A 19,321-nucleotide genomic window follows, 5' to 3' on the forward strand; every position below is an offset into this window, starting at 1 on the left:
CAGAGGCCTGGCACAGTGCTGGGAAAGTCACTCAGAGTTTCTCCTCCCAGAGGAAGGGCTCAGTGCTGAAATCCCTGAAGGGCTCGCCTCCTTCCCACAGAAATCATGGGGCCCCCTTGCTTGCCAGAGCAAGGTGCCACCATCAAGGCTTCCTGCTTTCCTTCCTCTGCACCTGAGGCCAGGAATGGCAGCGTGTGCTGGTTCCTGTCTGTAGGAAAGGGCTCTAGCCCAAGGAAAGGTATATTGCTCTTGGAGCTTCTTAGTACAAATTGTAGCTTCCACCCACTCTTTCCCCTCCTTGTGTTGTGTGTGCATATGCTTCAAGGCTTGGGGAGATCCCTTCCTGCTGTCTCAAAAACTACTCTTAGGCCAGCTTCACATAGAATGCAGCTAATTTCCCCACCAAGGCATCACCCAGTGAAGGCTGAAGCGTCCCCCGTTGGTCTGTTAACAAATCCATTTGCTCAGCCGATTCCCCCCAAATCAGCATGTGCATTTGAATCTCTGTAAACCTTAATAAATGTGCCATTGTGGCGTTATCCTTTTCAATGGTGTCTGAGTGGGGACTTCTCTGGGTGGGAATCGCCTTCCTCGCCATAGACACTCTATTTGCCGATGTCTAAAGATTCCGTGTAAGCGGGTGTGTCAGTCTCGTTAGAAGATGTGCGAGTTCATATACGGGACTAAAAAGAGCATATCTCTTAACCCTTTTTGCACTCTCTCTGACAAGTGCCTAGATGTAATTTTGGGAATGAGACATATTTGTTTTCAAGTCTAGGGTATGGAAATTGCCATATCGCTGATAGAAATGGATAGATGCATGAATCCGCGTAAAAGCTTTCTGGACAGAGAAATATATATGCTTATGGATTCAGACGGAAAGATGTACATCTTTCCAGGTGCTGCTGGAAACACCTTTATGCAGGGAACACCCAGATTTAAGGCTGAGCGCCTTCTGTGTGGATTCGCTTGCTCTTGTCCGTTTCACTTCCCGTTTCACTTCTGCCTGAATCCCAGGCAGCCCTGTTGAACCCACAGAACAAGCGGGTCAGGGGTGCTGCTGCTACTGTTCTTTGAGTTTTAAAAAACAAATGCCACTGGCGATGAAGGAAAGCACCAGTGGATTCATTAGGTCAAAGGAAAAGGTCTTCAAACTGTGCCAGTTCATGAATACCACTTTGCCAAACCTGATTGTAACTACTAATGGGGGAGTGAGTGGGTGGTCTTTGGGACAGCCCAAAACACACCGGCAGGATTTGGGGCAGAGGAGGGAAATGCCACCAGTGAGATTCCCTTTCCCTTCTGAGATTCCCTTTCCTTGAAAGTAGGGCTGAGCGAAAACAGCACACCCAAAATGTATTTATTTTAATTGTATTTGGTTTTGAGAGTTCTAAGCTGCCTTTTAGGGCAAAGCCCTAAAGGAAAAGAAAACATGATTCCTATAAAATATAATCATAGGAAAGCAGCAGCTGAGCATTGCAGAACCCAGCACCGCACCCTTATACAATGTAAAAGGCCCAGACCAGCAGTTTAAACCAGCAGGAGTGCAAGCCATGCAAAAGTTGCCTAGAGCAGGTTCCCCAGTGCAGGGCCCGTGGGAGCAGTGGCACCCCCGGGACCTCCAGTGACACCCATGAAGCTCCCTGCCTCCTTCAGAATAATTGCTTGAAGGAAAACTTTGGAAAATGTCTGGGGTGGGGTGTGTGTCTTCTTTCTCTTCCCTCCTAGCCTCTAGCCTGGCTCCTTCTCTCCTGTCCACCCCTTTGCCGTGCTATTTCCCTCTCCCTCCCAGCTTCTAGAGTTACTGTTTATCTCCCCTGGCCCTCGTTAGCTTGCTTTTGACTAGCTAAACAGGATCTCCAAGGTCCCTTCCAGCTCTGTGATTCCATGTCCCTTGAGAGGGAGAGCCACAGAACTGGGGCCACCACCAAAAACGCCCTGTGTCTAGCGCCTGCCAGTCTAACTGATCTTAAAGGCGGACCTCTGACAGGCAGAAGAGCTCCTGAGGCCAATCGTTAGGCCTAGGCAGGTTCATAGGGGTGTGAGGGGTTCTTCAATCAACCTGGCCCCAAACCATATAGGGCAGATGTGGGTAACTTGTGGCTCTCCAGATGTTTTGGCTTACAACTCCCATTATCCCTTATTGACTCTGTAAACCCAGAGCTGATGGGAGTTGTGGGCCTAAACAGCTGAAGTTGCCCACACCTGATAGAGAGTGTTGAAGGTCAATGCACCAGCACTTTAAATTGGGCCTGGAAACACACCGGCAGCCAGTGCAAATGTTACAATATCAGTGTAACCTGCTCCAACCGCCTGACCTCAATAAGAATCAGGGCGGCCGCATCCTGCACTGGTTGCTGAAAATTCTCCTGTAGGTGGTGGCAGTGTGTGTGTGTGTGTGTGTGTGTGTGTGTATGGGGGGGATTTCACCAAATATTTGAAGGGGAGTAGGCAGAATTCCCCACAAGTTTGAAGGGAGTCCCCCCCACACACACACACCCCTATGTGAAGGGCACCGGGCAGACTGCAATAATAGTTCAACCCACCGCAAAGCTGACTAGGACGGCAACCCTTCTGGGATGTCACTACACTGCACAATTTTAGCCGTGGTGGGAAGAGGGCAGCAACCATTTTAACCTGGCTCCCTGCATCAAGGTTGGAGAGCTGTCTTCTCTCTTGCAAAAAAATAAAATTAAAAAAATAAAATAAATCCAGGTAGACAACAAGCAGCGGTAGAAAACTGAGCTGCAGCAAAATTAAAACATGTCTTCGTAGGGATGTCAATGCCAGTGCCAGGTGAATGGGGACCACTGTCCGCTGGCACCTCCAGAGATGCTTCTCCTGCAGATGGGAGGAAAAAACGCAATTAAAGGAAGGCACCTTCTAGGGGGTGGGAAATGTTGCTGCCAGGTCTCGCCCGGGGCAGAAAGGGAACCTCGCTGGATCAGACCAAAGGCGATTACAGCCTTCTTTCCTGGCCAGCCTTGAGATATTTGTCCAATTTACTCCCCCCCAACTTGGTGCTCTACTACTGCATGGACTACAAGCCCTATCACCCCCAGCCACCCTGATGGGAGTTGCAGGCACAGGGGGTGCCTGTGTGCCAGGCTGGGGGAGTCCTTGATAAGACGCCTTCTAAGCTCCTGGCCTACTGAGGCCATGAACGCAATCGGTTCAACACGGGCTGTGCGGCCTCCTTCTCGTCCCTCCAGAGCCAACCGCTGAACATCCGTCCGTCTGTGCAGGGCGAGCCGGAAGGTCTCGAATGATGGAGATGCCCAATTATGGCCAGTCGTGGAGGTGCCCCCCCCCCCACGTGGCAGATCAGTCCTTTTTGGACACGCTATCTAGACCGGGGATGGGGAATGTGTGGCCCTCCAGATGTTGTTGGACTGCAATCCCCATCACCCTTTACCATTGGTGATGCTGGCTATGGCTTGTGGGAGCCGCTCCAGGGGGCCCTTGTCAGTGGGGTGTGGGCCCTGGGCAGGGCTCCGACCAGGCCTACCCTTGGCACCAGCCTGGTTTGCTTTCGCCCACGTTCAAGTCTCAAGTTGTTGCCGTCCTGGCTATGGAGGAATTTGCAGACGTTCACGATTTCTTACAAACCCCCAAACACACGACCGCATGAACTTCCCACCCATTTGCCTTGGCCTCGTTCGATAGTATGTAGAAGCCACTGGCACGGTTTTGGGTGGTGGCTCCTATACCCTGGTCAGGCGCTCGGGTCAGGGGTCCGAAGGAGGTGGCACTGGCGGGGAAGGAAAGCGGCAATAGGCAGCAGAAGGGCAGGGAGAGAAAGAAGAAAGGAGGAGGAAGTGCTGGTGGAGGAGGAGGAGGAAGGGGGCTAGAAAGGACAGAAGCCCACCGTGAGGGCAAGCGAAGAGAGAATCGCAGCAAGTGAGGGGGAAGCAAAGAGAGAATCCTGAAAACAAATGCGCAGAGAGAGAATCCCAAAAATAAATGCACGTGAGCCCAAATGGCAGTGGGGCAAATGTGCCTTCGGGCCCCACGATGTTGCCTGCTCCTTACTGAAATGCTTGAGCGCTTCTTGGAAGGAGCGAGCGAGCGAGCGGGCGGGCGGGACCCACCCCAGCACAACGTTCTGCGTCCTCCTCCACTCCACTCTCTCTCCCAGCCCAACGCCTCACCCTATGGGTGGCAGAAGCCCCATTCTTGCACTACTTATGTACTACTCGATGTGTATCCCTGCCTTTCCACCAAAAATGGCGCTCCAGGCGGCTAACAATAATAAAATGCAGATTAAACACAGAACCTTACTGAAACCATACCATAAAAACAGATCAATTAAAGACACAATTAATTAAAAACACAGCAATAAAAGCAATAGACAGCACCACACCAGCTAACCGCCCAGAGAGCTTCGGCTATGGGGCGGTATAGAAATGTAATAAATAACAACAAAAAAAGAATAATACCCCGCAACTCCCCCTTCAGCAACAACCTTCAGTTTATGGGTCAAAGTTCTACCAAGACATGTGAAGGCCTGGCAGATGGGGGGGGTGGGAAATGGAACATACACCTCATGGTAAGATTCAGGGAAAAACATTTCCCCCCACATTTTCCAAAAATCCATGGGAAAAATGGGGGGAAATGTCTGTGTATTTTGAATTTTTCTGGGTCCATTCCTCCCTGCCACTTTTTCTGGCCTCCCCTTGCCAGGCTTTCACATCTCCAGGCCTGCTTGAATAAAAGCGTCTTTGCCTGCCAGTTAAGTCAGAAGCAGTGGGGCATCCAATGAAATATTGTGTGTGTGCGTGGGGGGATATTTCTAGTCTCCTGACTGTCCCCTTACAGGCCCTGCTGACCATGCAGGCACCTCTCTCTTTGTTGCCAGTGGCCCCATTTTCGCCCCAAAGCGGTCAGCACAGGCTGCTCATGTTCGGCATTAGCGGGAGGGATGATCAAAAGCTTACCCAGGTGCTCAGACAAATTTGAGGCGAATAGCTAAGGAGGCCTTTCTTCTGGAGTCTCAAGAAAGAGTCCCCTCTGTGCAGCCTTAGTCATGCGCAGTCCTAGTCATGCACCTGATTAATGTGCAGGGGTGGGGGAGATTTGCAGGAGCAACGCAGCTGGACTCACACATGGCCTTCCAGGGGAAGAGGCTGAGCCTCGGGATGGCGTTGCAGCTGACAAAATTGCGAGGGTACTGGTTGACCCGGAAAACAAACCGAGGCACCTCTCGGATGTAGGTGTTGTCACAGATGATGCGGGGCAAGCTGACTTGGGTGAGAGCCTTGCGCTGCTCCGGGGTGAATACGCCGGGATTCTCCCACCAGAATCTGGAAGGAAACAGAAAAGGGGCCACAAGAGCATCAGCTTCCCAGAGCTGCAGAGTGCTTCCAGCTGGGTCAAAGCCAGCAGCGTGGGAGCACATTGTGATGTGCAGGCACTCCTCGTGACCGTCTCCATAGCCGCAGCCCCCGGTAGAGGCCAAAAATGCAGGCAGCTCCATTGATCCACATCAACAAACCGGTTCTGGCAGTTCTCCTCTCCACCAGGGGCAGGCCTTGGTAAAGCTGATGGGTCTTCATTGCCTCTTTGAGACCCAGCCGCCCCAGAAGACTCTGCATTATAACAGGAATAGCTTGCAACAATTCTGAGGGTCCCTGCTAATTGTCCATGCTGCTCAAAAAGTCCAGGGGCTTGGACCTGCAGTCCCTGCTTCCACTACACCACTGCATGAAGTTATCGAGGAACCCAATGACCCGTCCACGCAATTGCAGTGCGGCTTGTTCACCCTGCCGCATGTGCTGGTCACGTGCCGTCTGGATCTCCCCAGTTGCCCTCGCTGGCACAGCTTGCCTTCTGAACCCGGGCAGCATGGCTTGATTCAGGGGGCTGCAACACTCAAATAACCTATGGGCTGTTGTTGGGTTATTCGAGGGGAATAACCCATGGCAGGGGGAATAGACCACCGTGGCTAATTTCCCTCGCTGCGATCCTGCAAACCAGAACAGTATCAGTGTAGGAGGAATCATCTTAAAACCTTAAAAATACAGTATGAAATAAAAAACCATTTACCTACAAAAACAATTAAAAGCAATCAAGAACAGAAATCCCAGGAGCAGTTAAAATCTTATCAGATGTGGTCAAATGCCTGCGAGTAGCTGCACTTACCTATGTTTAAGAGGGACAGTCCCGCTTTTCTGGTAACTGTTGGATGCATGTCACTACCTCCTATTTTATATCCCTATTATTGTGCCTTGCTAGAACTCCTTCTCGATCTTTTGCTAGTGCCAACTATTTGAATCTTCAGGATTTTTCTCTCCCCCGCCCCCCACCCCAACAGTCTTGAGACATAAAGACCACAACCCTCAACATACTTTACTAGGGAGTGAGTCCCATCAGGCACAGTGTGAGACTTACTTCCAGGCAAGCATGCCCAGGAATGAGCAGAGTGGCGCTGGGTAGGTTAGGATCCATCCATTTCACCCTTCCAGATGTTCTGGACTACAGCTCCCAGCCAGAACGGCCCATGGTCAGAGATTATAAGTATTGTTGTCCCAAACACCTAGAGGGCACCAGCTGAAAATTTGGTTGGCCACATGGGGACCCCGGCTTTAAGCGTAGCCCCTGCCACCCCCCTGCTGCTGCTGAATTTGCTGCTGTCGTGGTGGCAGCAGCAGCAAAACGATCAGAGGTTTGCCACCAAATTTAAAACCTTGGTTTAAAGCTAAAGTTGCAGGGCCGGCCCTACCATGAGGCAGAGTGAGGCAGTCACCTCAGGCAGCAGATGTTTGGCTGTTATTTACTTTGTTACTATTGTGTTTCTACTGCCAGGGATGGGCAGAGATGTTTATGGAATGGTCTAGCGTGGCTGGCTTTGGGTACTGTGCACCTTGACTTGGGTGGGTGTGGGGTGCCAGGTGCCACTCTGCCCCACGCAGCACAGTGTCTCATGCCCGCCTGTAGAGCTGGCCTTTTTAGGCCACCATAATACAAATGAGAAGGTCCATACAAAAGATCAAGAAAGGAACTGAATAATTATGAAGTGGGTATAATTGTGATAGTACAATATAAATACAGCGCATTTGTTATAAGACAATGATGGCAACTGTTCTAGTCGGCAGACCAGTTACTGTTATTTGTTGACAAGTTCTCTGGATTATGTCCTGTTTCATTACTTCATGAAAACCAATTTAAAGCCAAAAATTCATCTGTTAACCCTACATTTCTTACTCATGAGGCAGCTGAATTCTTTCTTTGGCCTGTAATATGCCTCTTACAAACCGCTTGTGAATCTTCCAAAAAATCTCTAACCACAGAATTAATTAAGAATGTGTTGTTTTTCTTACTGCCCCACAAAGATCTGCAAGGGAAAAAACCATTAACAGCATCTGTAGGTTGTTTCCAGTTCTAAAGTAAATCTCAGTAATACTAATCTTCAGTGAGGGAGACCAAACTTTCACAAACAAGTGGTGGATATGGCCAGCTGCTCACCAAATGTAGCGGAGTAAAAGGTTTTTATAAGATACTTGGATTCAGCTGCTGTCCATGTTACAAAAATTAAAAGTCACAGTATACATTTTTGCACAAATAAGCCTATAAGTTCAAACAAACCCACAGTCTTATAAAGACAAGGAAGGCTCTCACTTGTAAGACATGTCCATTATCAGAAATCTATAGATGAACTTTTCAAGTACAGGCACGCTTATAATTCACAGAAATATTTATTTATTTTATTGATTAAATTTCTTAATCGCCCATCTGGCCAGTCACCTGGCCACTCTGGGCAATGTATGACAGTACAATTTAAAACATTAAAATTACACATTAAAACATTGTCTAAAAATACCCTAACCCACCCCAAATGCCTGCCTGCACAACCAAGTTTTCAATGCGTGGCGGAAGCTCATTGAAGAGGGGGCATGGTGGAGTTCCCTAGGGAAGGAGTTCCACAGAGTGGGGGCCACCACAGAGAAGGCCCTCTCCCTCGTCCTCACCAGCCTAGCTGTCCTGGCTGATGGGACAGAGAGAAGGCCATCTGAGGCTGATCTTGTTGAGCAGCCTGTCTGGTGTTGCTGGAGGCGCTCCTTGAGATAGGCTGGGCCGGAACCGTATAGGGTTTTAAAGGTCAAAACCAACACCTTGAATTTGGCCCGGAAAACAACTGGTAGCCAGTGCAACTCCTTCAGCACCAGAGTGATGTGATCACGCCAGCGGCTGCCTTTATACAGATAAGTGTCATTTAATCCTGCAGGAGACAAAGAATGGAGCTGGTGGATGCAAAATGCTTCTGACTGAGACAACAGTAGATCTAGATTCATTCTTCTATAGAGGACAGACTGGATTCGTTCCATTGCAAAAAAAAATAAATTCAGAAGGTGCGTGAAGGTGTATTATTCTGCCACATTTGGTGAGCAGTTGGCCGTATCCACCACTTCTCTGTGAAGGTTAGCCTTTGCATTACTAACATTTACTTTAGCACTGGAAACAACATACAGAAGCTATTAATGCTTTTTTTTTTTTCTCCCTCTTGCAGCTCTTTGCAGGGCAGTAAGAAAAAACAATAGACCCCTGATAAATTCTGTGGTTAGTACTTGAATCACTGAGGGTTCATAGAATCATAGAAGAGTAGGGTTGGGAGGGGCCTACAAGGCCATCGAGTCCAACCCCCTGCTCAATGCAGGAATCCAAGTCAGAGCATCCCTGGCAGGTGGCTGTCCAGCCTCGTCTTGAATGCCTCCAGTATGGGAGAGCCCCCCACCTCCCCAGGTAATGGGTTCCATTGTCGTATTGCTCTAACAGTCGGGAGGTTTTTCCAGATGTTCAGCCAGAATCTGGCTTCCTGTCACTTGAGCCCATTCTTCCGTGTCCTGCGCTCTGGGATGATGGAGGAGAGATCCTGGCCTTCCTCTCTGTGACAACCTTTCAAGTGCTTGAAGAGTGCTATCATATCTCCTCTTCTCAAGGCTCAACATGCCCACTTCTTTCCGTCTCTCCTCATACAGCTTTGTTTCCAGTCCCCTGATCATCTTTGTTGCCCCGCTCTGAACCCTCTCCAGCTTGTCTGCATCCTTCTTAAAGTGTGGTGCCCAGAACAGTACTCCAGATGAGGCCTAACCAGTGCTGAATAGAGGGGAACTACCACTTCCCAGGATTTGGAAGCTATGCTTCAAGTAATGCAGCCCAAAAAAGCATTTGCCTTTTTTGCAGCCACATTCAATCGTTGACTGATATTCAGCTTGTGATCGACAACAATTCCAAGATCCTTCTCGCTTGTAGTATTGTTGAGCCAAGTATCCCCCATCTTGTAACTGTGCATTTGGTTTCTTTTTCCAAGGTGCAGAATTTGGCATTTATCCCTATTTCATTCTGTTGTTTTCTGCCCAGCGCTCCAGTCTATCAAGATCACTTTGAATTTTGTTTCTGTCTTCCAAAGTATTAGCTATCCCGCCCAATTTGGTGTCATCTGCAAATTTGATCAGCATTCCCTGCACCTCCTCCTCCAAGTCATTAATAAAAATGTGGAAGAGCACTGGGCCCAGGACTGAGCCCTGCAGTACCCCGCTCATTACCTCTCCCTAGTTGGAGAAGATCCCATTGAGAAGCACTCTTTGAGTCCGATTCTATAGCCAACTGTGGATCCACCGGATCGTTGTTTCATCTATCCCACTTTGAGCTAGTTTGCTCATCAGGATATCATGGGGCACTTCGTCGAAAGCTTTGCTGAAGTCAAGGTATATTATGTCTACAGCATTCCCACGGTCCACAAGGGAGGTTACTTGATCAAAAAATGAGATCAGATTCGTCTGGCAGGATTTGTTCTTGACAAATCCATGTTGGCTTCAAGTAATCACTGCATTGTTTTCAAGGTGCTTTCAGATGAATCATAGAATATAATCATAGACTCATAGACTAGTAGGGTTGGAATGGGCCTACAAGGCCATCGCGTCCAACCCCCTGCTCAGTGCAGGAATCCAAGTCAGAGCATCCCTGACAGATGGCTGTCCAGCCTCGTCTTGAATGCCTCCAGTGTGGGAGAGCCCACCACCTCCCTAGGTCATTGGTTCCATTGTCGTATTGCTCTAACAGCCAGGAAGTTTTTCCTGATGTTCAGCCGGAATCTGGCTTCCTGTAACTTGAGCACATTATTCTGTGTCCTGCACTCTGGGATGATCGAGAAGAGATCCTGGCCTTCCTCTCTGGGACAACCTTTCAAGGACTTGAAGAGCGCTATCCTATCTCCCCTCAGTCTTCTCTTCTCAAGGCTAAACATGCCCAGTTCTTTCAGTCTCTCTTCATAGGGCTTTGTTTCCAGTCCCCTGATCATCTTTGCTGCCCTCCTCTGAACCCTCTCCAGTTTGTCTGCATCCTTCTTAAAGTGTGGTGCCTAAAACTGGACACAGTACTCCAGATGAGGCCTAACCAGTGCTGAGTAGAGGGGAACTAGTACTTCCTGGGATTTGGAAGCTATGCTTCTATTAATGCAGCCCAAAAGAGCATTTGCCTTTTTTATAGCCATATCCCATTGTTGGCTCATATTCAGCTTGTGATCGACAACAATTCCAAGATCCTTTTCGCTTGTAGTATTGTTGAGCCACGTATCCCCCACCTTGTAACTGTGCATTTGGTTTCTTTTTCCTAGGTGCAGAACTTGGCATTTATCCCTATTAAATGTCATTCTGTTGTTTTCTGCCCAGCGCTCCAGTCTATCCAGATCACTTTGAATTTTGTTTCTGTCTTCCAAAGTATTAGCTATCCCAACCAATTTTGTGTCATCTGCAGATTTGATCAGCATTCCCTGCACCTCCTCCTCCAAGTCTGTAATAAAAATGTTGACGAGCACTGGGCCCAGGACTGAGCCCTGCAGTACCCCACTCATTACCTCTCCCCAGTTTGAGAAGGGATGGATTGCTTTATCATCTGCTCCAGAATTTTCCCAGGGATTGATGTCAGACTGACTGGTCTGTAGTTCTCAGGTTCCTCGTTTTTGCCCTTTTTGAAGATAGGGACATCATTAGCCCTCCTCCAGTCATCTGGCACTTCACCCATCGTCCATGATTGCTCAAAGAGAATAGACAGCGGTTCTGAGAGTTCTTCTGCTGGTTCCTTTATTACTGTAGGATGCAGTTCATCTGGCCCTGGAGATTTGAACTCATTCAAGGTAGTTAGGTGTCCCTTGACCATATGCCTCTCGATCTCGAGCTGCAATCCTGTCCCTTCATCCCGTACTCTGCCTTTGCCAGGGGGTCACAGACCCTCTTTCGGGAGAAGACTGAGCCGATGCAGGAATTTAGCACTTCTGCCTTTTCTCTGTCATCTGTTATCATTTTGCCATCCTTATTTAATAGCTCAACCACCATTTCTTTCCTGTGTCTTTTACTATGCATGTATCTGAAGAAAGCCTTTTTGTTGCTTTTAGCATCCCTCGCTAACCTCAGCTCGTTCTCAGCTTTAGCCTTTCTGATGCCATCCCTGCAATTCTGTGCTACCTGCCTGCACTCTTCCTTTGTTGCTTGGCCTTCCTTCCACTTCCTATATGTGTCCTTTTTTGTTTTCAGGTCATCTCTAAGCTTTTTGTGAAGCCACATTGCCTTCCTCTGTTGTCTTCTACCTTTTCTTCTTGTTGGAATTGTTTGTAATTGTGCCTTGAGAATTTCCTTTTTTAAAAACTCCCACCTATCTTGCACTCCTTTTCTCGTTAGAGTTGCTTGCCATGGGACCTTACTGATCATTGTTCTGAGTTTATTAAAACTGGCTTTCCTAAAATCCAGGGTACGTGTTTGACTACACTCGGCTTTTGCTTCCCTTAGAACCAAGAACTCAAGTACAACATGGTCACTTTCCCCCAGAGTTCCTGTAACTGCTACTTTATCCAGTAAGTCATCTCTGTTGGTTAGGATCAAGTCAAGGATAGCCGATCCTCTAGTTCCTTCCTCTACTTTCTGTAGGAGGAAGTTATCGGCCACACAAGTCAGGAATTTCCTGGAGGGGCCATGTTTTGCAGAATTTATCTCCCAGCAAATATTGGGGAAATTGAAGTCCCCCATTACTACTAAATCATGCTTCCTTGAAACACTGGCTATTTGCTTTTCAAAAGTTTCATCCTTGTCTTCTCCTTGATTGGGCGGCCCATAGTAGACTCCCGACCACCATGTTCCTTTTATTCTTTGCTGTATTTATTTTAACCCATATGCTCTCAATGGGACTACCAAGCTCATCCTCCTTTATTTCTGTGCAGAGATATGTCTTTTTAACATATAGTGCAACCTCACCTCCCTTTCTGTTCCTCCTGTTCTTTTTGAATGAGTTATATCCTTCAATTGCTGTATTCAGCAATTCAAGTACTTGAAAGGTTGTTGCAGAGAGGAAGGCCAGGATCTCTTCTCTATCATCCCAGAGTGCAGGACATGGAATAATGGGCTCAAGTTACAGGAAGCCAGATTCAGGCTGAACTTCAGGAGAAACGTCTTGACTGTTAGAGCAATATGACAATTCCCTAGGGAGGCAGTGGGCATTCCCACCCTGGAGGCATTCAAGACAAGGCTGGACAGCCATCTGTCAGGGATGCTCTGACTTGGATTCCTGCACTGAGCAGGGGGTCAGACACGATGGCCTTGTAGGCCCTTTCCAACCCTACTATTCTGTGATTCTATTCCAGTTATGAGAGTCATCCCACCAAGTCTCAGTTACAGCGATCAAGTCATAATTTTCGTCCTGTATTAAGAGTTCACGTTCGTTCTGTTTGTTTCCCATACTCTGGGCATTAGTATATAGACATCGAAGACCATGTGCTTCATGGTCTGGCTTTCTTCCTACTTATTTCTGAAGACTATTATCGGGCGCTATTACAGCTGTTCTCTCCGTTGCGGTGCATGAGCCTTCGTCCATTGTTACTCCCAACGTTACATCTCCCTCCCCTGTAGGATTCAGTTTAAAGCCCTCCTGATGAAGTTCTTCATGCTGTGGCCAAACACATTCTTCCCAGCCCTTGTGAGGTGCAACCCGTCCCTTGCCAACAGCCCATCTTCCAGGAAGTATAGCCCGTGGTCCCAGAATCCAAACCTCTCCTGTCGGCACCACCTTCGTAGCCAGTCATTCACCCGGAGTATTTTTTTCCCCCTTTCTATCCCTCTTCGAACTACTGGAAGGATGGAGGAGAAAACTATCTAGGCCCCAAAGTTCTTGAGTTTCCTTCCCAAAGCTTCAAAGTCTGACGTGATTTCTTCGTAGCTCCGCTTGGCAGTATCATTTGTTCCCACATGGATGAGAAGAAACAGATACCTGTCAGTGGGCTTTAGGAGTGCAGGAAACTCTTATTTTTGCATTGGAAACAATATACAGATGCTGTTAATGTTTTTCCATTACAGCTTTACTCAGGGCAATAACAAAAACAAAAGAACCTAGGGATGTATGAAAGTCACTTACCTTTTCGCAGCTTTGATTCGCAGTGGGGGGGAGGTGGTCCGTCTCTCCCTGCGGAATCCTCCCTGGCCGGCTCTGCTCCATGTCAGCTCCGCGGAGCCGCTGGCCAGGGCCATCCGCAGCCGGAGTTCCGGCCACGGCCGCCATTTGCATCCTGCCGTGATAGGCTATGTAAAGCGGTGCCGTTTGCACTGCTGCTCTTTCCGTGATAGGCTACGTAAGTATTTACGTAGCCTATCACGGTAAAGGCAGCTACGCAAATGGTGGGATTCCGCGGGGTGGCGGGGGTTGGGAGGCCGTTCCGCCACGGTTTTTGGGGGGCCAAATGCCAGTGCATTCGGCCTCACTGAAATCCGTGGCGGAATTCATCCCTAAAAGAACCCCAGCAAATTCTGTGGTTAGGGATTTTTGGAATTTTCATGAGTGGCTTGTAAGAGGTATATTTAAGGCTGGAGAAAGAATTTAGCTGCCCTCCATGAGTAAGAAATGTAGGTTTACCGGATGAATTTTTGGCTTTAAGTTGGTTGTGATGAAGTAATGAAATGGGATATAATCCAGAGATCTCGTCAACAAGTAATAACAACTGGTCCGCTGACTACAACGACTGTAATAGTCTTATAACAAACGCACTATATTTATATCGTACTATCAGAATTACATCCACTTTATAACTATTTGGTTCCTTTCTTTATCTTTCGAGGCTACCGCCACAGTTTGCTGGTGAAACTGGCGGCACAATGCTGATGGTTCTTACGCCAGCGCTACTGAACTGCGGTGGCACGAGGTGGCGGCAGCAGGGGTGCAGCCCCTGGGGAGTTCTGGGTGGGGTGAAATTTCCCCAGGAGCCCCCAAAGGTGCCCCCTGCGGTCGTGGAAATGCCGGGCGTCCTGCGTTTGCTCACCGGTCTCCGTCACGCAGGTTCTGGAACTGTTTCCCGATGATACTGGCCAGGAGCGGTCCGACCCTGCCGTTGGTGACCAAGGGCTCAGCCACCCCCCCGATCCAGAGGTCGATGTTGCTGGGTGTCCCGTAAAGCTGGATGAGCTTCTTGGCCAGCAGGCGATTGCGGAGCACTGCAGCCAGCTCAGTCTCGTTGCGAGGCTGCGAGAGGCCAAAGAGTTGTCTCCAGGCGTTATAACCTACCGAGGGAGAGGAACAGTGAAAGGGTTCAAGAAATCCAACGTTCGTTGCTGAAGAACGTCGCCTGAGCAGATGCCTTGCAGGAGGTGCCTGGGCCGCAGCAGCCGGGTCTGTAAGGACCAGCGCAGAGGTTCTGCATCTTCTGCCTTGTGGGCTCCCTTGAGAGAGCTGAACATGACTGAGGCCCACCAGTCACAAACTACGGGTGGGTAGGGGCAGACCCAGTCCCAAACAGGCAGCAGATGGAGGCGGATTTTGGCGTTCTCAGTTCACAGTTGCTGCCTAACCCCTCTCTGGGAACAGCTAGCTCTGTGCCACAGTGGTTTCCTTGCAGCTGAGAGTTCCATAGTTCAGCTTTCTGTTCAGACATTGGCTCTGGAGGAATCATGACTCCCCATTTCAGGCAGAATTTGCTGACCCAGGGGCGTCTCAAACCTCGTTCGGCCCAAGGGCTGAATACCTGTCGGAAAAGCTCCCGGGCCACATTCCAGTGGTGGGTGGGGCCAAACGCAAAAGAGGTGGGGCAAAAAACTTCAAAGAGACCCTAAAGGCCAGCCTATTGCAGCTTGAAACTCTGACTGCCTGTAATTGTGCCATACGGCAGGCATGCTGGGAGGTACTGGGTGGGCTGCAGCACTGAGAGACACTGGGGGCCCCTGGCCCAGTTTCAGAAATGCTGGAGGAACACATTTACCATGGCATGAGTAGGCCACAAAAGCTTATGCCAGACTTCTCCAACCTGGGGCAGGGTTGGGGCTGTAGTCTAACCCATCCTGAGGGCATCGGGCTGGGGAAAGTGGAGGCAGGGCCAGAATAAACCTGTTGGCTTTTCAGGTGCTAGGAGACTCTGTCTTGTGTTTGCTGCACCAGACTAACTCCGCCGTGACCCCGCTGGGATTTGTTGGAACAGTGGCAGACGGGGGGACAGGCCGGTCTTATCTCTGGGCACAATCCACCAGGGCACTGTCTTTTGCAAGCAAATAGGAGTGGTGGGGAAGTATGCGGCCCCTCCTCAAGCCCCGGCGCTAAGCGGCCTAGCATCCAGTCAGTGAACTCCCTGGGGGAGACGCTGCGTGTCTCTGCACACCGACAAATCCCAATGATTTAGGGAGGATCCCCCGCCCCCCCAGCATCACTACAATGGCCATTTTGCCGGCAAAGAAGAATGGACATGTTTGCCATAGAGCGGCAACCTCCCCAGCCTCCTAAACGGGCCACCATTTTTGGTCTGTGGGGGTGGGGGCAAGAGCATTTATTGCAAGTGTTTTTTCATCTCACCGCTCAGTGAAAAAAGGCTCCTGGTGCAGCTTGTGTACAATAAAGTAAAACACGCTTGCAGGCGCACGCTGTGGAAAAGACAAGGCACACAAGGAAAGAGGGATGGAGAAGGAAGGGGCAGGATGAAGTAGTCAAGTTAAGAGTTGCAGGTTTGGGTAGGGATGGAGCTTGGAGGGGCTGCGTCTCCTCTGGTCCCCAGTATGACACCCTTGTGACTCTCTCCAGACGCTGGTAGGCTGGTGACGAGCTACGGGGGCATCTTTGCCATTTCTGATGTGGTTTTGGGTCATTTAACAACAATCCCTGCCTTCAGATGTCTGCCGGCAGGTGGGCTGGCTGGCTGGCAGGTACAACCCCCACTCGTTACCTGAGAGGCCCTGATCTCGGCTGCGCTGCATGTTCAAGGCAGGTAAATCCAGCCCAACCCTGGCAACTTGTTCAAAGAGATGGTCTCTGATGGCCTCCACAGCTATCTGGTCTTGTGTCAGCAGTTTGGCTGGCTTGGCCATCATGCCACGCAGGATCGGGTCAATGCCTCCTGCAAGGGCGAAACAGCAACTTATAAAATTGGCTAAACATGAGGAGAAACATCCTGATGGTAAGAACTCATCATTGGCACTGGAGTGGAATGGAGTTGGTGGGGTCCCCTCCACTGGAGTTTATTAAGCAGAGGCTGGACCTGTCAAGGACGCTGTTGTTGCACCCGACACTGCTGACCCTGCACTGGACTGGAGGCCGGGCCAGATGACCCCCAGAGCCCATTCCATCTCTAGGATTCTATGACCAGCTGCCTTTAAAACAATCAGTCTTCTAGTCCTGATTGCTGCAGATCTAAGCTAGAAAACGCGTGGGTGGCTGGCCCGCCGTATCTCACCAGAACTCTCCAGAAATGTGACCCTGTGGCTCTCTAGCAGTCCAGGTGGTGTGAAATGAGTAGTTCCCGATTGCATTTGGTCCCTGCTGAGGTACAGGCCTTGAATCAGCAAGAGAACCTGCCATCCCTTGTTGCTAGCAAGGGCTCTGACACACTGCGGCTTAATTTTGCACTCAGAATTCATGCCTTCCTTCTCCTCCTCCATCTTTTCAAAAGTGACAGGCGCCTGTAGCAATCTTTTCCATACTGGTTTTGAACCATCCGTAAATAATGGGCCATCTGAGGGGCCACTGCTTGGTTCCTCTGATCTGCAGGAAGCCCTTTGGAAGATGCCCTCGCTTGCGGAGCCCCGCTTGTCGGGCACATGGGAAAGGGCTTTCTCCTGTGTTGCTCCCAAACTCTGGAACACCCTCCCTGTAGAACTGTGATTGGTCCCCAGATCTATCTTTTTAATGTGCCTATTACTTTTTTTTAATGGTTTTTTAAGGTTGGTTTTAAGGATTTAGTATGTCTTCATTTGTTTGTGGTTTTGATTTTCTGGATGTTTGTAAACTGCCTTGGTTGGTTCCAGAAAGGCAGTATAGAAATTCAATCCAGCCAGCCATCCATCCAGCCATCAACCAGCCCAGGCAAGCAAGCAGCCCAGGGACTGGTAGCTGATGCTGTTTGTTTTTAAGCTTTGGGGGCCCTGGAACCCCCTTTGACCAGCACACAGCTCCATATTTTTTATTCACACATTAAAAGACATGGGTGCTGGAGTCTCTCCTAAACACTTGCACAGCACAGCCATTTCTCCAAAGAAAAATCACCAGCTGGAGCCGCTCTGGCAGGAAAGGAGCCCCAGCGACAGCCCCAGCGTGCCCACGTGCAGAAGGGGCTCACCATCTTGTATGATCCGCCATGTCGCAAAGAATTCTTTTTCTAGCGGTGTCTCGCTTTGAACCTGATAGCGAGTGTTCAAGCGAAACACGACAGGCCGCACGGAGGTGTGCCCGAAACGAAAAGCGTTGGTGAAGGCGGTGGCGATGCGGGGGTCCACGGACTCGTTGTAGCCTCGGTAGCGATTCGCAGCTCTTTGCCCATAACGAGAGAACGTGTTGCCCAGAAGCAAGGGCAGGTACTCCCGGAAGGTAATTATCTGGAGCACAAGAAAAAGGTGAGCAAAGAGCCACTGCCATTAAATGCCCCCCGGCCACTCCTGGCAAGACTCAGTGGTACTGTGGTGGCTGGACTTTGGGGCAGAGGTCCAGGGACTCCCAGCCCAGGGAACCCCCAAATGACCACTTGAGAGCAGCAGGTGATCGTGGCAGTGGGAGACGGGGTGTCAGCACCAAGCCAGCACTGGGGTTGACCCGAGGGATGGTGGAGAAATCTGCAATGGAATCAAATGATTCCGCAGATTTGCAGACTTTTCTTTTCTTTTTTTTTTACTTTCTGGAATTTTGTGCACATTTAGTTGTAGAAAAACACGTAAAATTAAAAGAACACCCGCTTAAAATGTGCATTTCTCCCATGGGCTAAAGCATGACAATGCATATTTTGAGGGGATTTGTGCATTTTGGCAGGGATTTCTGAATTTCTGCAACTGCAAAAAGGCGCCTGACCATCTGTGAAACACAGATGGAAAGGATTTTACAAATCTAGTTGACACTGTTTGCCGCAGCATCCTCCTTCTTTCGTTTTTAACCCATTTTCTAGTGGGGGGCAGCTGGCTGGCCGGCCATATATGTGGTCACAGATGCTCATCGTATTATTTTTATTTTAAAGATATGTTATCCTTTTCTGCAACAAAAGGGTGCTTGCTCCCCAGTAAATGTGTTATTTAGCATCAGGGCAGCAGAAGCAAACACCATTTTCTTCCTGGAGCCATGATGGTGCTGTGGGTGAAGTGAGTTTAAAATGTGGAGCTGCACATGCTCAGAGTCTCTCTTTTTAAAAAAGAAATGGGATTGGCAAACAGGTTGCTTTAACCTGTCAGGAATGTGGAAGTGGCTGTAAAGCACAGAAGGGCAGTGGGGGGAGAAGAGCAATGGGAGTTGTGTGCTCCGCAGCTGAAGTGATACACAGGGGCTGTCTCAAGGTGGGGCCCATAACATCACACGCCCAGGGCCTAAAATTACTGAGCTGCACCACTGTGGGAAAGAACGTGCATCCAGGCCTTAAGGATGCGGCCGACATTGGTGCCGGGTCCAGTTTTTGCAGGGCCCTTGGGTCAGACACCCTCCTTGGGCCCGCTCCCTCAGGGAGCCTGCCCCCTCGCCAGCCGCTCGTGCTCCTCCGCCTCTTTCTCCTCATGGCCGCCACTGGCTGGCCCGCCAGGCAGAGAGCCAGGGAGCCAGGCGGCCGCTGCATCTCGTGCTGCCCCCCCGTTGCCTGGGCCGGAGCGAGAGGCAGCAGGGCGACGAGCAGGTGGCAACTGGGAGGTGGAGGAGAAGCATCTCCGGGGGCTGTTGCCAGTGGGCCCCTGCTGGGTGCCCATCCATGCCTACCCTTATTATTATATTATTATTTATTAGATTTCTATACCGCCCAATCACCAAAGCACTCTGGGCGGTTTACAAAGATTAAAAACACAAAAAATATAGTGAACAGAGATTAAAAGCCATTTACATAAAAAACACACAAACAGACAATATA

General features: G+C 49.6%; 1 protein-coding gene across 2 annotated transcripts in view; it reads right to left on the minus strand.

Annotated features, from left to right (window-relative positions):
- Positions 1-1,339: 1,339 nt before the first annotated feature.
- Positions 1,340-19,321, minus strand: part of MPO (myeloperoxidase) — a 42,593-nt gene continuing 24,611 nt past the window's right edge. Inside the window, exons 10-15 of one of the 2 annotated variants that reach the window (XR_014786172.1) lie at positions 17,567-17,822; positions 16,178-16,348; positions 14,294-14,531; positions 5,104-5,303; positions 2,506-2,841; positions 1,342-2,412 (exon numbers count right to left, since the gene is read on the minus strand). Coding sequence is in view for 1 of the 2 variants with exons in the window: in XM_084823099.1 (XP_084679225.1) it covers positions 2,840-2,841; positions 5,104-5,303; positions 14,294-14,531; positions 16,178-16,348; positions 17,567-17,822 (867 nt within the window). In the remaining variant the exon portion in view is untranslated. Of the gene's footprint in view, positions 2,842-5,103; positions 5,304-14,293; positions 14,532-16,177; positions 16,349-17,566; positions 17,823-19,321 lie in introns of both variants that reach the window. The other variant, XM_084823099.1, reaches the window with a different exon arrangement.

Source organism: Heloderma suspectum, chromosome 16 (assembly GCF_057233095.1).
Source record: "Heloderma suspectum isolate Gila_16-S chromosome 16, 16-S_ref, whole genome shotgun sequence".
NCBI classification, from domain to species: Eukaryota; Metazoa; Chordata; class Lepidosauria; order Squamata; family Helodermatidae; genus Heloderma; species Heloderma suspectum.